The sequence below is a fragment of the Hoplias malabaricus genome, chromosome 2 (genome assembly GCF_029633855.1).
Source record: "Hoplias malabaricus isolate fHopMal1 chromosome 2, fHopMal1.hap1, whole genome shotgun sequence".
Classification (NCBI taxonomy): Eukaryota; Metazoa; Chordata; class Actinopteri; order Characiformes; family Erythrinidae; genus Hoplias; species Hoplias malabaricus.
In genome coordinates, this window is record NC_089801.1 from 59,225,488 (window position 1) to 59,246,719 (window position 21,232).

At 38.7% G+C, this 21,232-nt stretch overlaps 1 protein-coding gene and 2 long non-coding RNA genes across 4 annotated transcripts; all 3 read right to left on the bottom strand.

The window, feature by feature from the left end:
* Nucleotides 1-106: 106 nt before the first annotated feature.
* On the bottom strand, nucleotides 107-5,822 carry LOC136687102 (CMRF35-like molecule 8). 2 transcript variants are annotated; one of them, XM_066661341.1, is made up of 7 exons: nucleotides 5,299-5,822; nucleotides 4,891-5,211; nucleotides 3,354-3,692; nucleotides 1,647-1,787; nucleotides 1,312-1,425; nucleotides 748-794; nucleotides 107-567 (listed from the first exon to the last, which is right to left on the bottom strand). In XM_066661341.1, exons 1-7 carry the CDS (start codon nucleotides 5,336-5,338, stop codon nucleotides 331-333), a joined length of 1,239 nt encoding a protein of 412 aa, XP_066517438.1. In that variant the 5' UTR covers nucleotides 5,339-5,822; the 3' UTR covers nucleotides 107-330. The 2 variants fall into 2 exon arrangements, with proteins under 2 accessions (XP_066517438.1, XP_066517437.1); XM_066661340.1 differs by having other exon boundaries at nucleotides 4,891-5,214.
* Nucleotides 5,823-10,131: 4,309 nt separating this feature from the next.
* On the bottom strand, nucleotides 10,132-11,629 carry LOC136687103 (uncharacterized). The gene is made up of 3 exons (XR_010800403.1): nucleotides 10,811-11,629; nucleotides 10,697-10,725; nucleotides 10,132-10,586 (listed from the first exon to the last, which is right to left on the bottom strand). It is a non-coding gene; the product is annotated as an uncharacterized lncRNA (long non-coding RNA).
* A 4,700-nt stretch (nucleotides 11,630-16,329) lies between these two features.
* On the bottom strand, nucleotides 16,330-17,165 carry LOC136674727 (uncharacterized). Its single transcript, XR_010796090.1, has 3 exons — nucleotides 17,083-17,165; nucleotides 16,969-16,997; nucleotides 16,330-16,857 (listed from the first exon to the last, which is right to left on the bottom strand). It is a non-coding gene; the product is annotated as an uncharacterized lncRNA (long non-coding RNA).
* Between the last annotated feature and the right edge of the window lie 4,067 nt (nucleotides 17,166-21,232).

The following is a 21,232-nucleotide window of genomic DNA, read 5'->3' on the forward strand; positions in this document are numbered from 1 at the left end:
AATCTGCTGTCTACTGCCACCTACAGAATACATATTCAGTGAACGTATTCTCCAAAATCTGTGTTTATTTAAAACAAATATACACTTTCTCAAAAACATACAGACAATATAATATTAAATAAACAAATAAAAGAACAGCATTTTTTAAGAATTAGCACAAAATTGCAGAAAGGACATTAGATCGCTTCTTGTTTTCTCACTTCTGTTTTCAAAGACAAATTTCAAATAGCAGATGTGTGGTTAATGAAGCCAGGACCAAGAGGAACAGGAACATTTAGAGATGATAACAGAAAGTGACCAGAATGAATGTGTAACGTGGCTCTAACCACATCAGGTGACATCTCTAACTGTAGCATAGTCACATGAGTCTTGTTTCTTGCCGACAGATGCTGTGGTGATTGTAGTAGAGTCAGTAGAGCTGAAATTCATTGTGGAGTAAGTCAAACCTTCTCCAGAATCAGGGAGACTTGAGGGTAACTCAGCAGTGAAATAAACAGTGTCTGAATCATTGTGAGGAAGGAGTGTGGGGTCTTTAATCTCCTCATATTCAACTTCAGCAAGAGGAACCTAAGAGAGAGAAATGGAGTAAGTGAAATCTAATGGAGAGATAATGATTTTTGTGCTGGAGATGTCTACATCTGGAATTTAAGATTGTTGTATATCTCATCACATGAAGTTATTTAAGTTCCATTAAAAGAAAAAAAAAAGAAAAACTACTGATCTAATTTGAAGTGTAATAATTCTCACCATCTGATGGTTTGTGGAGCTTTTGTCAGACTGGATTGTGGAGGAAGCTGGGATTAAAAATGGAAATAAAAGCAATATTAAACTGAATCATCACTGCACTGTGAATATGAAATAATAAACACATTATTTCAAATGTAGTCACTCAAAGTTTTCTGACCATTCATTTCTTTTCTTTTTTTTATTGGAGGTTATGTAGGAGAACATAATAGCAGACTGAAATAATTTTGAATAAATGGTGAAAAAGTTTGAACCACTAAGCTCTATCATCAAGACCAATGCACATATGCACAGTTTATACAGTGCAGTCTGTGTTACTGTGGTGGGGGAAACCGTAGGGAAAGATAGTCAAAGAAGACAACACATGGTATACTCATTTGTTTGTCACTCACTCATGTTTTATACAATGCCACTGAGTTTTCTGAATTAATGCCAGTGTGTCTGTTTTATTTAAACATCCTTAATTCACCTTATTGTCCAAAATTTGCACTTTAAGCTTGTATCGGTGAAGGATGCTCTCCACACTCTTTTGTGTGGGTGTGTGTGTGTGGGTGTGTTAATCAATACCTTGTGTCGTCTTTCTCTTTCGAATGGCGATTATGAAGAGTAAGATTGCAGTCAGGAGCAGAACCAGAATCACAGACACAATGGAGATGACAGTTGAAGATGGAGTTGCTGGAACTGGGGAAACAATTAAATTTAGATCAGAGAAAAATAACAAACAATTCAATCTATTTGTTTTTTTTTTATGTTTGCCTAATTCTACCACTACACATTCCTCCTAGCCCCATTATGTTTGCTAACAGATACCAGTGTTGGCTAGACTTGTGCTCAAAATAAAAAATAGGCATCATACACACTCAGAGAGGAAGGGGAGGGGTCACACTGTCTTTGCCACTTACAGATGGTTGTGGTCTCACTGTGCTGGGAGTTGGTGATGTGTGAAATGTCTCTTTGACAGGTAGCTGAAGAGGAAGCTGGTGTTGTTTTAGATGCTGATGATTCCATGGCAGTTGTACTGGTCACTGAACTGACACCTGACTCTGGCCAAAGAGAAACATAAGAGTTTGTTTGATTTTCAGTAGTCTCAGCCACAGACACTCTGCCCACAAATTGCCGGAGAGTCTGATATTTTCAATGCACAAACCTGGCCTCACTGTCAGGATTCTGTCAGTTGCATTCTGATTGGCTCTCTGGACATCTGCATATACACACTTCCATGCATATGTTGTACTGGCTCTGGTATTGGTCTTAACGTGAATCACCACCTCCTACACATCATGTCAAAATAGCAGTGTTGTAGTAATTGTAGTAATAGGCTCCTGGCCATGTTAAGTCTGGCAGAGAAAGACTAGATATTCAGTAGAATCAGGGCATTTTGTAATTCTCGCTTTCTGGCAAATTAAGAGGTATAATCTTTATGATTTAATGCAATAATAATGTTTTTGTTTGATGTATCAGATTAAGTACCATATAAAATAAAACAGCACAGCGTTTAAGCAACTTTTCTCAGTGTTTATGACATACCAGTCAGCAGTTACGTTCCTACCACCCTGTTTCTACCCTCACTGTCCATTTTCTCATGTCCTCTGACAAAACTAGAGCACTTTGTAGTTCTGTAATTACAAACTGTAGTTCATCTGTTGCTCTGCATATGTGTTATCCTCCTTCCACCCCCCTCCCCCCGTTTCTATAATGGTCAGGATCAAAACATAGAAGATATTATTTGGGTGGTGGGTCATTTTTGACGTGGTGGTGTGCTGGTACGAGTGGATCAAACAGCAGTGCTGCAGGATTTTTCTAAACCCCTCAGTGTCATTGCTGGACTGAGAATAGCCCACCAACCAAAAGCATCTACTAACCAAATCATACCTGCTCTTTGGGGATACTGATCACTGAAGAGCTGAAGAAAAATGAAGAACATTTTTGAACATGGCCACCTCCTTGTGAGGGACAAGTGCTCTTAAGCATAAACTGGTTCGTTCAGAAAACACAGAGCAGTTGGAGCAATGTCCTGAGTGCTGCCACAATTTACATAGTGCAGTTTCTTTAGTGCTGAACCTGGAGTAGCAACAACAGAGTCTCTGTTCTCCCTATTACAGCTCAGTGGAGCTTCAAAATGGTATTGAAGCTGTAAGCTCATGGTAAAAATATTGCATAGTAATGCTTTAATATTTAGCAGTAATGCTCACTGATGTGTGATATAAAAAAAAATCAATGTGTTTAAGGGAGGCACATCAGACAGAGGCTCATAAAGCTCTTTGTCTAATTCAGGCTCCTCTCACTTCCTCATTTTACCTCTTCTAACTATTAATACCCATAATATAAGAGGACTTGTTGGATGAGCAGGTGTTCATAGTGTAACTAACTCTCAGTCTCAAAGAACAGAGTTAAAATACAGAGTTAAAATAAATAAATGTAAATGAAAATAAACAATGTAAACAACTACATCAGTTCTGGTAATCTGACCTACACAGCTTTATTAATCTCCAAAATATGATTATGAACCAGAATCAGACAGCAGTAGACGGGGTCTTAAATAAAAACACTATGTATCAATGGTTAAAAACTGTATGAATTCAGATGAATGACACTTGCTCTCTACTCACCGGTCACTGTGAGTCTGATGTGTGTGATGTAGAGCTTATATCCATTATCTGATTTCCAGTCTGATTCAGCTCCACACCAGTATTCACCAGAATCTGCCTGTGTTAGACTGTCTATCCTCACAGTGAAGATATTCTTTGATATGTCGACATACAGTGAGTGATTTCCCTGATTTATCCATTTTCTACTTTCTGTAACAAGTGTTTTATAAACACAACCTCCACTGAACACTCTACAGAAAAATTTTGGGTAACCACTGATGGGCTTTGGGTATTTGCAGCTGATGTTTAGCCCTCCTCCAACATGGTAACACTCACTGGTTCTCGTTCCACCATCTTGATCTGTCAATGACAAACAACCCACACAAATCAATGACTGTACACTACAACGACTAAGGCTACGTTCACACAGCAGGTAAAAGTGGCCCAGATCTGTTTTGTCATATGTAACACAGATGTTTTGTTTTTGCATCGAATCTGACCTTATGAAGTCAGATTTGGACCACCTTCATGTGTTGTATTTAGATCAGATCTGTATTGGATCTGTGGCAATGACTCTGTCTGGGCGGCCACATTAGAGTACATGTGACCTTGGCCATTGAGAATGATCTCTGGTCTACGGTCCGAAGCACTTTCATCTTAATTTGAGGTGTTTGGGACGTGGAAACAGACTGGTCAAAGCAGGAAACGAAAAACGCTTGAAAGTCCTTAATGCAGGTACCTGTCTCTCATTTATGAGAGAGATAAAACTAGTGTACATTTGTATAAAGGGATTCTTATAAAACAGACAAGAGAAAATCATATTTTTAGTCGTTCTATATCAGGTTGTTATATCGGTATCGGTTTGAAGCTGTGTAAATATGGATCATGGAAATATTAAAATCCTGTCAGCGCAAGTTCTCTTTGGAGACGACGTGTTCATGAGAGACCCGGGAAATGTGTGCCTAGAGTGAATTAAACATCCATTCACATTTTATATTCTTCACAGTTTTTAATTAATACTCAGTTTTTAACATAGAGCTCAAATGGAACAAAGAAAAGGGAGGTTTTGTGATCTGAGCGCTGCACAGTCCAGTGCCATTCATTCATTTGAAAAACAACAGTGCTTTGTATGAATCAGCCTTTGTATGATCAGTTTAAGAGCATGATCTGTTCAGACTGATGTGATATATAGGTCACATTACACAGACTGTGAACAGCAGAACAAAACAAAATCTGATTTAGGCCACTTTTACCTGCTGTGTGATTGTAGCCTAAAACGGCAGGAAAACTGTGATGGAGCTGTTTACACTTGGAACTAAATATAGTGATAATGTGACACTGTAATAATGTATAAGATAGACCTTAATCTTTGTCAATAACAGCCTCAAAATAATCCTGCCTGTAAAGTTGAATCTTAAAATAGGCCAGGGACGTCTAATGAATTAAATTATAAATAACAGAATTGTTCATGTCAAAAGATTGAGAGAGAGAGACCAGACCAAGATCACGCCCAAATGAGAGCAAGTTAATAAACTGCTGTAGTGATGGAGATACTCACCTTCCTCTACATTCAGTTCCACAGCTTTGGCATTGAGTACACTCCGGCTGATATGAACTACACACTGGTACTCTCCAGAATCTTCTACTGTGAGGTTTGTGATCATCACAGAAAAAAATGCAGCACTGGTGTTATCAACTAATGAGAATCTTCCTGAATTCACCCACTCAGTTTTACCTTCTGTCTTGATGTGGACAGCACAGTTTGGCACTGAACTCCTGCAGAAAGACTTTGTGTTTGATGTGTATTGTTTCTCATATCTGCACTTGATGAGGACTCCTCCTCCTGAAAATCCTGTCACTCTCCTGGATCCTCCAGCAGCTGCTAAAAGAGGAGGAATGTCCGTGTGAAGAAAGGCTGGATGTGACACTGCTGATAGAGCTGATGATTTAGAAGTGTGTTTCTTACCTGAGATCAGGTAGAGGCTGAAGACGAGGAGGATCTTCATTCTGAGTTCAGACCTCACAGAGCCACACCAGCTACTGCACTTCACACAGATCTGAGCTCCTCACACTCACACTTTTTTTCTGTCTCATTACCTCTCAGACCCAGAGCCGCTCAGAGTCTGTCTCTGTTTTTAGCTTCAACCTAAATGCACTTCAAACTAAAAAAACTAAAACTAAAAAAATAGACGACTCATCCATTACTCACTTCCCTTTTCAGCAGAGGCAGAGTTGTCAGTAAAACGTGTGAAATATGTTTAAGAAAAGTCGCAGCAGCAGCGTATGAGCTGTGTTAATGTAGATCTTGTGGTGCTTCATGTTTTTTATATCAGCCTTTGTCCTGTTGTTGAGTTTAGTAATGTATTAAATAGAGTGGTGTTTATCATTAAATACAAACTCAAAGGACTCTCTAAAGTCTATATCAGAAAGCCTCTACTGCCACCTACAGCACTGAGTCTGTAACTGAGAAAGAAAATGATGGCCTTACTGAACACTGCAGGTTTCTCCAGTAAAGGAACTGTGGGTAAAGGGTCCCTCTGCACTGTCTGCTACCAGCAAGGTGCTGTGGTGTCACATCTCTAGAACAACTTCTACCAAGAGCTGCAGAACTCCAGAATGGTGCAGGGTGACTGGAAAAATTATGTTCAGCTACACAGATGGTTATTTAAAACCCAATAAAACAATCAGAAAACTATAGCTTTGCAAGAGACCAATCTGTAAACACAGAAGAAAACCAAAAGAAAATTAAACCAGAGAAAAGAGAACAGAAAATTAGTCTACAACCAGAAAAATTAAAATAGAAGCTAGAGCAAAAAAAAAGAACATATAGATAGAGTAAAGAATTAGATAAAAGAACTCCCTGTCAGAATAGGTCATTAGTTTGAGTATGACTTTGGCTTCTTATTTGCTGTTTCCTGCCTTTTGCCTTTCCTTGTCATCAACCTCGGTGCTGCCCTTTTCAGACTTGTCAGTATGTGTATGGAAGCAAATCTGTCTCATCAGACTTTGAAAAATTACCACCTTTTATTTGTAGCACTGAATTTTTTTTGCACTGAAATTAAGCATCTGAATATAATTGCTTTTTAATTGAACTCGTGATTTTTTTAAGAACACGTTTTCACTGTTATTATTCAAGGTTAATAAATTCAAACAATATATTTCGAAGTTGCTCAAATTCGGTAGATAACATTCAGATACCAAAATACGAGTTACACATAATTCAGATACACATTCGGGATATAAAGGATGAGCATTTGAGTCATCTGGATTTTCTCTTTCACCTTAAATGCTGCACTAGTTGCATTCTGTCGCCGCTAGGTGGCGAAATACGAACACAACTTCCACACTACACGTTTATCTTCCTTCCGCGGATATTATCTTTATTTTCAAAGTGTCTCACAAATCTGAGAGGCTCACTGAAGACACAATATAACAGAGTATTGATATCCTGAAGATGAAGAAATGTTACTGTGGAAATGTTTTGTAATGGCCCTGTGAACAGAGCATGTGATATGATAGAATATGTGGAAACAAACTGTGGAGTAAATGTCCCTACGGCATTTTTATTTTCTAATTGTCAGATTAGCAAGAATCTGAAATTGATTTTACAGAAGGTGTAGTACAAATATAATATCCCAAAGTGCAGAGTTTAATTCATAAATTTGTGTTTGTTTAAACCCTGAATGTCAGTGTGTGTATATTCATAATGTCTGGTTATTTCTAAAATTATTATAAATATTTATATAGATATTTGTGTTTGTAGATTATTTATTTTTTTGTAACAATGCTTCTTGGCAATACATTTTATACCGTTGAACAGCCTGTTAGTTTCCCTTTTCAATGGTCATGGTTCTAATATAATAATTTTAGAAATAACCAGACATTGTTTATATACCCACTGACATTCAGTGTTTAAACAAACACAACTATAGGTCAAACATATATTCAATTAATATAAAATTAATATGATAAATTACTGGGATTTCATGATCAAAGGTGTACATAAAATGTCATAACATATTTTACATTTGCACACAAACAAATTATTTATCCGCAGAAAAACACTTCCAACATTCATTCGTTCGTTCATTCATTCATTCATTCATTCATTGTCTGTAACCCTTACCAATTTCAGGGCGGTGGTGGGTCCGGAGCCTACCCGGAATCACTGGGCCCCCCCAATTAACATGCACACACACTGACACCTACGGACACTTTTGAGTCACCAACCCATCTGCCAGTGTGTTTTTGGACCGTGGGAGGAAACTGGAGCACCTGGAGGACAAGGGGAGAACACACCAAACTCCTCACAGACAGTAAACCTGTTGCACCATCATGCAGCCCCACTTCTAGTAAAATAAGTACCTATTTATTTAATTTTATTTATCTATTTTCTGATTTTAATTAGACAGAATTTATCTAATACAAATATTACCAACATCTGTAGGATATAAAGTAATGGGCAGACCTGGTATAAAATAATAAGGTTGAAAATGTAGTTGTTGAAATGTGCTGGATTAAAATTAGTTACAAATCTAATTAGATTAAATTAACAAGAGAAGTAAGAAATGAAAAACCTGTTAATTGGACTGAGTGGAAAAGTGGTAAAAAGTGGCATTTGTCTAAAATGTCCTTTAACGACTGGTGGTCTGCTCAGAAAATACTGAGCAAAATGCCAGTGGACCTCCCACTTTGTCCTGAGTGGATACACTTCTTGACGTCAGGGATGGTCGCAGCTTAGTAACTGCTCTGGCATCAATGAGGATCGAGCGCTCTGTTTTAGATTTAATTTAGGCCACACAATCTGTAAATATACCAATCTGAAAATAGAGTGTTTTTATAGATATATGAGGAAAAACTGTATTTTCATCAAATGATAATCATTTGCTCGGTCTTCAGCTGTGGCTGCTTCTCAAACGGCCCCCTGCTGCCTTTATAGTGCACTTGGGCGGTTGTAATATTTTGGCCTATACACTCAAATAGAGCACTGGGGGATGGTGCACTGTTTCATTATCTTTTCATTACTGCATTTATAGCTCTGTTAATGACTGGGTGCAGATTCATAATTCCACAATTATTTACACACACTCTCATAGTGTTGACTCTGTACTGGTCTGTTTCAGAAGAACTCTACAGCAGGAGGTGAGAAACACAGCAATAAAATAAATGTATGACAAATACTTCCTTTAATCACATCAAAAGCTGCTCAGTGGAGTTTAATATTGAATATACACTGCAGTTTATGTAATGAATGGTATTAATCTAGAGTTTGTCTCTATTTGCTGCAGTAACAGACTTAATCTTCTAAGTCTGATTTACATTGATTGATGTGAGGATGGATTATCCATTAACCATACTCATACTCCTCGACTTAGGTGCAGCATTTGACACCATCTCCCATTCTATCCTCCTCCATAGACTATCAGCCATTGATTTTTGCAACACACCTCTGGACTAGTTAAGTGTTTATATTTTTGACCGCACTCAGTTTATTCAGTTAAAGACATTCACATCCCAACCATCTCCTCTCACTTCCGGTGTTCCTCAAGGCTCAGTCCTCTGTCCTATTCTCTTTATTATCTATCTTCTTCCATTAGGCAATATATTCTGTAAATACAACATCCAGTTTAATTGTTTTGTGAACAGCTCTACCTTTCTAGGAAACCCACTTCCTCTGCGATTGATTACTGGAAGTCAAGTCTTGGTTCTCCTCGAATTTTTTCACACTCAACAGTGATAAAACAGGTTTATCTCATTGGTTCTAAATCCACTCTTGAAAAAGTAAACATTTTCTCCATTTCCTTTGACAACATTTGTTTTCCCGTCCCCATAGGTAGAGTCTGGGTGTCATCCTTGATAGCACTCTGTCCACATACAAAAACACCACTCTGTCCACATACTTCTATCTTTGTCTTATCAACTGCCTCCCTCCTTCCCTCACTCCTGACAACACTGCCATCCTGGTCCACTCCCTGGTCACATCCTGCCTTGACTATTGCAATTCTATTCTGTCTGGTCTCCCCCTCAGGTCCCTGCAAAAACTACAACTGCCCGTATCATCTCTAGAACCCTATCCATACATCACATCACCCCCCATTCTTCAGCAGCTCCACTGGCTCCCTGTTTGCATTGACTTTAAATTTATACAGCTCACCTTCAAGGCCATCCATCAACTTGCCCCTCAATACCTCACTGAGCTCCTTCACATAAACAGAACTCCCACCCACTGGACATCAGTAATACTGACTCCCTGGACATTTTCAAGTCATGACTCAAAAGCCATCTGTTTAGGAACCTTACAGTCTTTAGCCTGCTCCCTTGATTTTATGTTATTCTTTAACTTGCTTCTCTGTTTATATTATTACTAGGTTGTTTGTACATGTTTTTGATTTAATCTTTATATAAGTTGACCTTGAGAGTCCTGAAAGGTGCATATACATAAAATTTATTATTATTATTATTATTATTATTATTATTATTAATAATAACAAATGTTTACATAGCAATTAATGCAATAATTTAGCAATATGTTAGTGTTTAGATGTTATTTATATATAAAAGGGAAAAAATTATGTTACAATCAAATCACAAGCATGTGCTTGACAAACATTATAGGATAATTAATCATATTCCTAGCTGTAAAACACTAATAAAAAGCACATGAATATTTCCTAAATAGAATCTTATTGTGCATTAATTTATATGCAATCAAATCAATACACAATGTATTTAGGATGAAATCATATTTATTACATGCTTAAAAATGTAATTTCTGAAACAGAAAATTAATTTCCCTTTGTAGTTCTCCTGTTATAAACTGTAGTCCATCTGATTTTATGCATTCTTTCTTATCCCAAATTCACTGCACTCTTCAATGCCCAGGACCTCCAGAGCAGGTGTATAATATATTAGTACTGTACTAAAAAGTTGATCTGGGTTTTAAAGCACAGTGAGTGTTGTAGGGGCAGCAAGTGAGACTGAGTATGAGTAGATGTGCATGGGGACTCAAGGTGGCAGTGGGAACAGAGGCAACAGAGGTTAGGCTCTGGTAGACTGAATCTGATTGGTTGGTGTTGTGTATATGTTCTCACAGACTGAATCTGATTAGTCTGTGTTGGGTACTAGACTCTGGTAGATTGAATCTGATTTGTTGGTTTTGGGATCTAGACTCTGGTAGACTGAATCTGATTGGTTGGTGTTTTCTCTTGATTGAAGAGGGATCAGAGTTAAATCATTTGGATTATTGTCTTTAGTCTGAAATAAAGACAAATGTAAATTTGAACTGAAAGTTTGATATATCTCACAAATTAAGAGATGAAGTGTATCCCATGAGAAGGTGATAGGTGATGTTAATTTGCACTCACCTCTTTGGAATGTGTCATTATTTCTGGAGCTATTTATAAACGCAAGGAAACAATTAATGATGGATTCATTTGTAAAAGACAAACTCATAACACATTTACATTCAGCTGATTTACCTTTGTGTTGTTTTTTGAAGTATACAGCTGTAATCAGAGCAACAGTGAACAGGAATAAACCAGCACCAAGAGAGGAGTACACGACCAGAGCCGAAGCACCTTCAAACACAAACACACAAGTTAAACCACAGATTGAACATTACTGCATGCCCTGGAGGTCCTTGTTGGAATCTGCTGGTGTGTCTCGGTCTTTGTTAAACTTTCAAGTTTAACCTGCTCTTGTCTCTACTTCTGCCCTTCTGTCCCTTACTGTTTTGCTGTTAATCATATTGCTGGCCCAGTAATTTAGTAAAACCCAGTAAAACTTCCCCTGTCTTGCCCTCAACAGCCCCTGGACTTGTCCGCACTCTACTTTGTTGGAAGTCTTCAATCTTGGTCTCCCTGGCTAGGCCCCCTCATGTTTTGTGCTTTGGTAGCCAAGTGTTAGAAATGAGTTTTTCTGAGTGTTTCCTCTCAGTGGAGGTTGCACTAGGAAACGGTTCATCCCTGACTACATCCACTCATAAACACACACACTTGCAGTTGATCATGGGCTAAGTAGGTTTTTTGGAGATGAACTGCACCTCACCCTCTTGGTCAGTGAGATTAGCCAATTGCAGGGTCAAATCCGCCACATCACATATTCACAGCCTGCCAGCCCACGTCAGCTCTGACAGATCTTGTTGGGTTTCATGGTATGAAATTATGATTAAGACATGAAATCGGACAACTTGGACAAAAAGGCTAACCAGTGGGCAATGTACTTAACCAGGCCACGATCAGTCTGTATAGTGTTCAGCTTCTGTATGAACTTGTCATGTTTCTGTATTGAATCATAGCCTGGTCAATCTTCTTCTATAGCATTTCTGGTTGTAGCCTCTTGCCATTTGCAGAATGGATTTCCTAAAGTTTATCTGCCTGCTCACTTTGTGACACCTGCCTGCTTTTACCCCAAGTGTTTCATAACACCTATTTAAGCTATTGCACAGATGTCTCCTGCCAACACAAATCCATAGTTAGACACAGCACTTTGATATTGTGTGCACTTTTGAAAAAAAAAAAAAAAAAGATTATATGACAGCACATTGATCTATTTTTCCTCAAAAAAATAAACAGCTAACATTTGATAACAGCCTCAAATTTACAGGCTTCCTGTTCTCAGTAGTAAAGAGTAAATATGACCAAAGTCAGGGAATACTCTGTGGATGTTCTGTAAGTATTTAGAATCACCTAGAGATGAAGGTAATAAAGTTGTTTTAAGAGTGAGTGAAGTCCAACTTTTGGGATTTGATTCTATATCAATATCAGTTTAGAATAAACGTTAACAGGATTAATGACATGCTCTGGATCGCCTTCAGTTTAAAAACAAAGCATCATGCTTAAAATTAGATGAACAAAAACACCTGCAGTGTAGATCTCTACTCACCAGTCACAGTGAGGTTGACATGTGTGATAAAATACGTTTTTAAATAATATTTCCTGCCATACTCAGCCCCACACCAGTATTCCCCAGAGTCTTCCTCAGTCAGATTGTAGATCCTTAGAGTGAAGGTGTAGTTTACTCTGTCGTCATGCAGTGAGGATTTTCCCTCATTTATCCATGATGCATTTTCATTTGCAGATGTTTTATAAACCTCAACAACAACAGCCACTCTCCTGTACACAAACTTTCGGTACGGTCTGAGGTATTCTGGGTATTTACAACTAATGTTTACAGCTCTGCCCTCATGGCCAATCATGTTGATGCTCTGTCCATAATCTGGATCTGTCATTCATAAAAGATCAGTGAAATACATTAGTCAGTACCAAATACATAATTATTAGTCATATTTACAGTATTTATTACACTACAAATATATTTATATATTTGTAAATACCTCAACTTAATTTGTAATTTGTTACAGATAAATCAGAGTACTGGATTTTGCTGTTTACTCAGAGCCCAGATTTTACAGTTAACTGAGAGTACTGGGCTTTATTCAGTTGAACTCATTTATTCATATATTTGTTTCTAGGTTTCTGTATTTCACTGTAATGGATATTCACATAAAGGAGACAATGATGGGAGATTCTCACCTTCATTAATTTTCAGTTGCACTCGTGTAAAGCGCCAATGTTTTACATCGGCTGTACAGTGGAATGTCCTAGGATCTTGTAACGTGAGGTTTCTTATGATCACCCAGAAAACTGCGGCATTGGTGTCTCCAAACAGTGAGAATCTTCCTGAATTTAAGCATGTGTCATTATCTTCGGTCCATACATCTGAGTAAATATTCCATGAATTCTTACAGAAAGACTTTAGGTGTGATGCATGTCGTGTGTTATATCTGCACTTAATGAGGACTTCTCCTCCTGAAAATCCATACAACGTGATGATTTGCCCAGCAGCTGCTAAAAGAGGACGAATGTCCATGTGAAGAAAGGCTGGATGTGACACTGCTGATAGAGCTGATGATTTAGAAGTGTGTTTCTTACCTGAGATCAGGTAGAGGTTGAAGATGAGGAGGATCTTCATTCTGAGTTCAGACCTTACAGATATACACCATCTCTACTGCCCTTCACACAGATCTCAGAGCTCCTCACACTCACTTACTATCTCACATTATCTTCGTCTCACGCTCTGTCTCGGTTTAAATTGTTACTGTTGGTCTCTCTCTCTGCCTCAGTCTTTCTGCGTATTAAATTAAAATGTGCTTTGAGTAGAAAATGACTTTATACATATTTCTCACATCCTTTTTAAATGCTGAAGAAAGCCGCTGATGACTCAGTAAGATGTGTGAAATGTGCAAAGTTCATTTCCGTTAATTGGTGTTACATGAAAATCACACCAAAGTAAAAAGACAACGCCTGGGAGTTGAGGTGAAGCAGCTTCTGTGTGTGTTTTTTTTTAATCTGCCTTAGGTCTGTTGCTATGCTTAAAGTATTTGTAAATAGCCCATTAAAGCAGGGTCCAATAAGTAGTGAGTGGTGTTCAAGCTTGTGCTGGTGTGGCAGCCACAATGATGCAGGGCATTTGTGCAGTTCTCTTTTCTGAAGCTGTGGTGAGTGTAACTCAAGACATGATTACTCTGATCTGACCCTGATTCTGCCCTCACTCTATCCCTTTATCTCTAGCTCTGGTGCTGTCCTGGTTAAATCACACAGAGCTCTGGTGCAAATGCAGACATCTTCAACAGGTTATGAGAATCTTGAACATAAATGCAAAAATGTGTTTTGCTCTTCTTCCTCTGCCTTCAAATGCTGAGACTACTACAGGCCAGATCTAGCAGCAGAGGGCAGCAAGGCACAGCCTCAGCAGCAGTGCCACAAAGAAGCCTGCTTACAATATGCCAAAAACCACAGAGACAAGCCTTAATTTTTGGAACAAAGTTATTTGGAGTTATGAGAGGGAACTTGGTAAAAATTAATGACAGGATGAAACTGGAACTGGAGGCTTTCTGACAAGACAAAAAAGAAAATAGAAGTTAGAGGAAAATTAACAGAAAACATAGTTAGAGTAAAGAATTAGAGAAAATAACTTCCTGTTAGAATAGGTCATTAGTTTCCTGCCTTTTGCCTTTCCTTGTCACCAGCCTCAGTGTCGCCCTTTTCACACTTGTCAGCATGTGGCTCTGGGGTGGCTCCTGTGCTCAGTGGCTGTCTCGGTTTGCTACCCACTTTCACCACATTTCCTCCATTTCTGTGTGAGCTGTTACTCTCTGAGCTCAGAGCAGATGTCTTGACTATGGCCCACAGTTCACTGAGTGTGGCCTGCTATTACATTCAGGTCAAACATTTTTAATATAAAATTAATATGATAAATTACTGGGATTTCATGATCAAATGTGTAGATAAAATAATATAAAATATTTTACTGTAATGAAACAGTATTTAATAAATGTTGAGGGGAACACATTGATGGCACACAAACCAATTATTTATCCACAGAAAAACACTTCTAATAGTCATTCATTCATTGTCTGTAACCCTTATCCTGCTCAGGGTAGCGGTGGGTCTGGAGCCTACCCGGAATCACTAGGCACAAGGCAGAAACAAACCCTGGAGGGGGCACCAGTCCTTCACAAGGTAACACACACTCCTATGGACACTTTTCAGTCGCCAATCCATCTACCAATGTTATTTTTGGACCATGGTCCAATCCATGTTTAACCCATGGAAATTAACACAAACAAATATTACCAACAACTGTAGGATATAAAATAATGGGTAGAACTGCTAAGAAATAGGTTGAAAATGTAGTTGTTGAAAAGGTGTTAATGACTGAATGCCCATTTGTATTCATAATTCTGCAAATATTTCCATGATATCTCATGGTGTTTGACTCTGTACTGGTCTGTATTAGAAGACCTCTACTGCCATCTATAGCAGGAGGTGAGTAACACAGCAATAAATTAAATATATGACCAAACAATCCTAGCCCATGGGTCACCAATCTTATCCACAAAGGGCCACTGTGGCTGCAGGTTTTAATTCCAATTAAACAATAGCACACCTGATTCTACTTGTCTGATCAACCAGTTACACAGGGTGTGCTCCTGTTTGGTTAGAATTAAAGCCTGTAGCCACACCGGACCTTTGAGGATAAGGTTGGCGACACCTGATTTAACCTCATCAAAAACTGCTCAGTGGAGTTCATTACATTAAATAATTCATACAGAATATACACTGGTCAAATGGTCAAAAACTTCTGAAAAGATGGTATAATTTCTATTCTCTCTTGCTCTCGTGGGAGGCGGTCGCATTTTCTCCTTCTCCGCGTGGTATTTCTGGCGCCTCTTTCCATTAAGGACATTGAAGATGTATACCTTTTCGGATATATGATCGTGGGCTTTCTACTGATTGGATTAGGCGGTGCCCTGGTTTATTGGAAAATTAAAAGATTTGTGTGTGTGTATATTGCTATAGGTGGTTTTTTTTTTTTTTCAAGTGCTTCCTTAAGGCACAGTCTGTGACCTTTTTTTTTTTTTTTTACCACCACTTCCCTGTTGTAATCCAGCTGTTTTTTTTTTTTTTTTTTCTAACTGTAAGATGGCGCGGGCACCTGCTGCCGTCGCGTCTGTTGCACACACCCAGCCCCTGTTTGGGTGAATGAACAGACGGAATGTAATTTCACTGCAATGTTGTACTTGTATAACTTTGTATGTGACAATAAATGCAATTCATTCATTCATTCATTCATTCATTCAATTCATTAACCTAGAGTTTGTCTCTATTTGCTGTAGTAATGTGCTCTACTCTTCTGATATGAATTTACAACAGATGATAACATAGTGATAAATGCTTCAGTTTTTACATATTGTTTATTAATAAAATGAAATCAAAACAAAATGTTAAAATCAAAACAGGTTGAGTTGATCATATTCCTAGCTGAAAAAAATATATAAAGATACAATCTCATTTATTAAAAAACATTAACATTTTCTAAATAGAATTATATTGTGTATTAACCCACATATATGAACTACTAAAACTCCTTAATAGATCACAACATAGGACGACAAAGCAATCAAATTAATAGCATAATTAACTAACTAGCATAATTTTAGCATAAAAGCATATCTATATCACACTCTGAAAAATAATTTTCGAAAAGGATCACCATATGTGTCTGGAGCCATTTGTAGTTCTACCATTACAAACTGTTGTTCTGCATACTTTTAAAATCCTTATTTCTGGTATCGCTTAGACTCAGGTAGACGGAATCTGATTGTAGGTGCCCTGGCAATGTGTTGAAATCCTGTCTAATGCAACTCCGTCACAAACACTTTAATGTCACAATACTGCCTCCTAAACACTGACCTGTGAGACAGGAAGGCATTGAAATTGCTGCTTTCTGTTTCAGACACAGCCTATATGTTCCCATAGATGGAATCTGATTGGTTGGTGTTGGGACCTAGACAGTGATAGATAGAATCTGATTGGTTGGTGTTGGGATCTAGACTCTGGTAGATTGAATCTGATTGGTTGGTGTTAGGATCTAGACTCTGGTAGACTGAATTTGATTGCTTAGTTTTTTTTCTTGATTGAAGGCCGATCGAAGTTGGAACATTTGGATTATTGTCTTTAGTCTGAAATAAAGATGAATGTTAGATTTGAACTGAAAGTTTGATATATCTCACAAATGAAGAGATGGAATGTAGCCCATGAGCAGGTGATAGGTGATGTTAATTTGCACTCACCTCTTTGGAATGTTTTATTATTTCCGGAGCTATTTATGAACACAAGGAAACAATTAATGATGGATTCATTTGTAAAAGACAAACTGATAATACATTTACATTCAGCTGTTTTACCTTTGCGTTTTATTTTGAAGTACACTGTTGTAATCAGAGCAACAGTGAACAGGAATAAACCAACACCAAGAGAGGAGTACATGACCAGAGCCGAAGCACCTTCAAACACAAACACACAAGTGTCAAAGAATCAAAGATTGAACACTCATTTTGTTGTTCATTTCTGTATCCCAGTCTCCACCTCATTCAGACCTCTGTCCATCTGGTTTCACCTGCGTTGTCCCTGCTCCTGTCAATTTGTCCCTTAACGTTTCTGTTTTTCTGTCAGTCCTGTTCCTCATCCAGTGGACCTGTCTTCTCATGTCTCGCTTTAAGTAGCCCTGACCTGCACATCGCCCTGGTTATCAACCAGAGTAGCCAGTTGCAGAGTTATGGCCGTCACATCGTACAGTGTCCACCTGCAACTGCTCTGGCAGTTCCTGTGGGTTTCATTATCTGAAATTATGTTTATAACATGAAATTGAACAATTTGGACAAAAAACTAACATGCAACATATTAAATCAAGCAGCTATCGGTCATTTACTCACACAAATACCACCCAGGTTCTGTGTTGATACAGATCCACCAGTGGCTGATTTTATCCGTCCAATATCATTCATTTTACTCCAGGCTTGTGTAGTGGAGTATGGACCGAATATAGATAAAGGATAAAAAAAAATCAAAATGAAGAAATGAAGAAATGAAAAGTTTTGAATTAAAACTTTCCATTCTGAAGAAGACCTTTCATCTGCGACCAAGGCACAAACCGCAGGGTGCAAAGACCCTGCAGCCCCCACACACATGCACACACCTAATCTAACATCAAGGACACTTTCAAATGACACATGGCCCCCAACACCCCTTCTCTCTTCAGAAACATAAAGATAACAAATCCACTTTATGATGCTCTTAGACCAAGAGGACATCAAACAAGAGTGGGGGGCCATAAGTCGTATATGACAATGGCTCCTAAGTGTCTCAGTCCTAATCTCTAGCCCACTAAACAGACATCCCAGATGGCCAAACTGATTGAACTCGACGTGACCTCTCGTTAACCATCCGCACCGGACCAACGGCATGGACCAACAGCGACCCCAAATGGACACTGGCGAAACTACGCCTCGCTCGGGGTCGCCTGAACAAATTACGGAAATGAAATCAAATTCTGATTAAATGTGTATAAACAAATGTATCAATGTCACCTTCTATGTCCTCAGATGAATGCCCACCTTCTAATGAAATGATGTATATTGCTGTTGTCAACCATGAAAAGAAGTTCTGTTTCTGATTAGAAAAGTGAATTAAACACCAGAATAATACTTCTAACATATTATTGTAAATGGGACGTAAACACAACGTACCCAAGATGAAATCTTATGTAAATGTTTCATATTAATAATCCAGTATACTCATTGTTATATGTTACTAAAATGTATAAGGAATTTCAATACGCGAAATTTATATTCCGTTTCAGTGAACCGCTGATTCAAACTCCCCCTCCTCTATCTCTCTCACTCGCGAGAGTCACGTGAGCCCGAGCTCGCATCCAATCGGAAAAGGACGCCTCCCATGAGGGCGTGACCGCGCTGGCTTTGAAAAACAGTTCAGCTCGGCACACAGTTCAGTTCAAATCAAACAGAAAAAGGAGAAGGAGTTCAAACAATTCGAGAAGTTCAAGAGGAAGACGGAGAGCGAAAAATGAAGAGAAGCGAGTTGGAAAAGAACGGAGGACAACAACAGTTCAAGGAAATCCGAGAAGCTTCGAAACAACAAAGAGATCAGCAGAGAACATCGCTCCAAACTCCAAAACCTCTCCAAAGCGAGACGCTTTCTTCTCCACGCCGACAAACGAACAAAGAAGAAACTTATCTTAACTTAACTTTATCAAAAGCTCACAAGAGACGTCTTAAATTAGCTAAGAGTATAAAGCCTTAATAATGCATCAAGTGATTTGAATATTTTCTTTTCTTTTAATCGTGTTTATGTTTTATAGCCCAATCTAAGTTTAATCTCATGACTGATCAAAGCCGGTGGACTTATTCGTGGCCAGAGTAAGAAAACACCGCCGAGATATAAGAAAGTCGTAGAATAAGTAAGTTTATTGAATCGATTTTCAGTTCTGGATCTGCAGTAACCAGCGAAACTTTCGTTCAAACGTCCATATGGTTGGACCCTCCTACTCAAGACCCTGAGCCAGAGGATCCTGCCGCCGGCGTCATCACGCTCCAAGTACGCCGAGGCGACTCAACCTACGAAGAAAGACCTCCACGCTGACTCAGCCTGGAAACTTCCGCGGGAGCGAAACCAAACAAGACGCCATCACTCCCAGGACCTCAGAGAGCCTTTGTACTCAATGAGTGGAAATAATCGACGAAAAGTAAGCTAAACTTATGCATATCCAGAGCTGAAAATTGAATCAAGTTTCTTGATAAATTTTGTATTATTTAAACCTCAGTTAGCAACACTTTAGTCACAAGCCAGAGTGCCTAGCGTATCGCTACAGTCGAATCGGCTTCCCCTGCTTTGATGCCATGAGATTTCAAGATCACGCTATGTTAAGTAAATATCCTTCTCTTTGTTAATAAAACTTTCATTATTTGAAATCACAGTGTGTGCAGTTTGTTCATTAGAATTTCTGAAAATCCTGAAGAACTCACTTAGCATGATTATTATTCATTCTCAAACTAATTATTAACGTTTTAATTGCTTAAGCGAATTATAAACTTTAATTAATATCATTAAGTCAAATATCAGAGATTATAGGAGTTTGAATAAGGTCAACGCTATAAACACAAACTATAAATATAGATATAGAAATATATTTATATTTCTCGGCGTATGATTAAAAACCCAACATATGCTACACTTGGATGCACAGAATTTGTTGCTATTAGCTGTGACTGACACACAGTGGTGTAGATAAGCTTTTACTTGTATAGTTTTGTTTTAATAAAATTTACTTCTTTAAGATTAACTACATCCTAGACACCTTTTTAAAATTTGATGCTGTCAATGTCTTTAATTTGTTTCCCAGCATAGTTTCACATTGCCAGTCTTCTTTAATATCCTCTCGCTATATATGTTTATACTTTGCTCAAAATGATATCACACTCTGGCGGCACGGTGGCGCAGCAGGTATCATCTCAGTCACACAGCTCCAGGGTCCTGGAGGTTGTGGGTTCGATTCCCACTCCGGGTGACTGTCTGTGAGGAGTTGGTGTGTTCTCCCCGTGTCCGCGTGGGTTTCCTCCGGGTGCTCCGGTTTCCTCCCACAGTCCAAAAACTGCAGGTGGATTGGCGGCTTGAAAGTGTCCGTAGGTGTGAGTGTGTGAGTGAATGTGTGTGTGTCTGTGTTGCCCTGTGAAGGACTGTCCCCTCCAGGGTGTATTCCCGCCTTGCGCCCGATGATTCCAGGTGGGCTCTGGACCCCCCGCGACCCTAAATTGGATAAGCGGTTACAGATAATGGATGGAGATAATGGATATCACACTCAAGGATGTTGACCTGCCAAAGAAAAGGGCTGTGTCCCAAAACAACTACATAAAGAAGAGAGAGAGCCCTTTCAAGTGCCCGGTTGATGATGTAGGGCATTGATTATTGTTCACGTGTTATTTTTCAAGTCCAAATCAAGCCGGGGGTCATTATGGATGAGTTACAAGTCAAGTCTGACATCTCTTTGTGTGCGACTTAAGTGTGAACTCAAGTCGCTAACTTGAGTGCCCATGTTAAGTGTGTGTGTGTGAGAGACACAGATCAGAGGTTATGAGGAATGAAGAGAGAGAGAGAGAGAGAGAGAGAGAGGAATGGGAGAGAGAATGAAGAACGGGGAGATAGCAAGATAATTACGGCAGCAAAGGGAGAGAGCGAGAGAGAATGAGGAATAGAGAGTGAAATATGAGAATTTGGAACAAGGGAGAGAGAGAGAAGGAACGAAGGCGATGGGGGTAGATGCCAGACATTAATAAGGCACCAATGTTAAAGAGCAACACCAGTGAGGTTTTTAAAAGATGTTTAAAAAAAAAAAAAAAAACCTGGAAGTTAAACTTGTATTCTTTTGGTTGTTTGACTGTTGATGTGAGAAATGTCTCTCAAACAAGTAAACTCTGTTTTGGTGCTTTTCCACTGCCTGGGTCCAACTCTACACAGCTCAGCTTGACTTGGTTCAGCTCG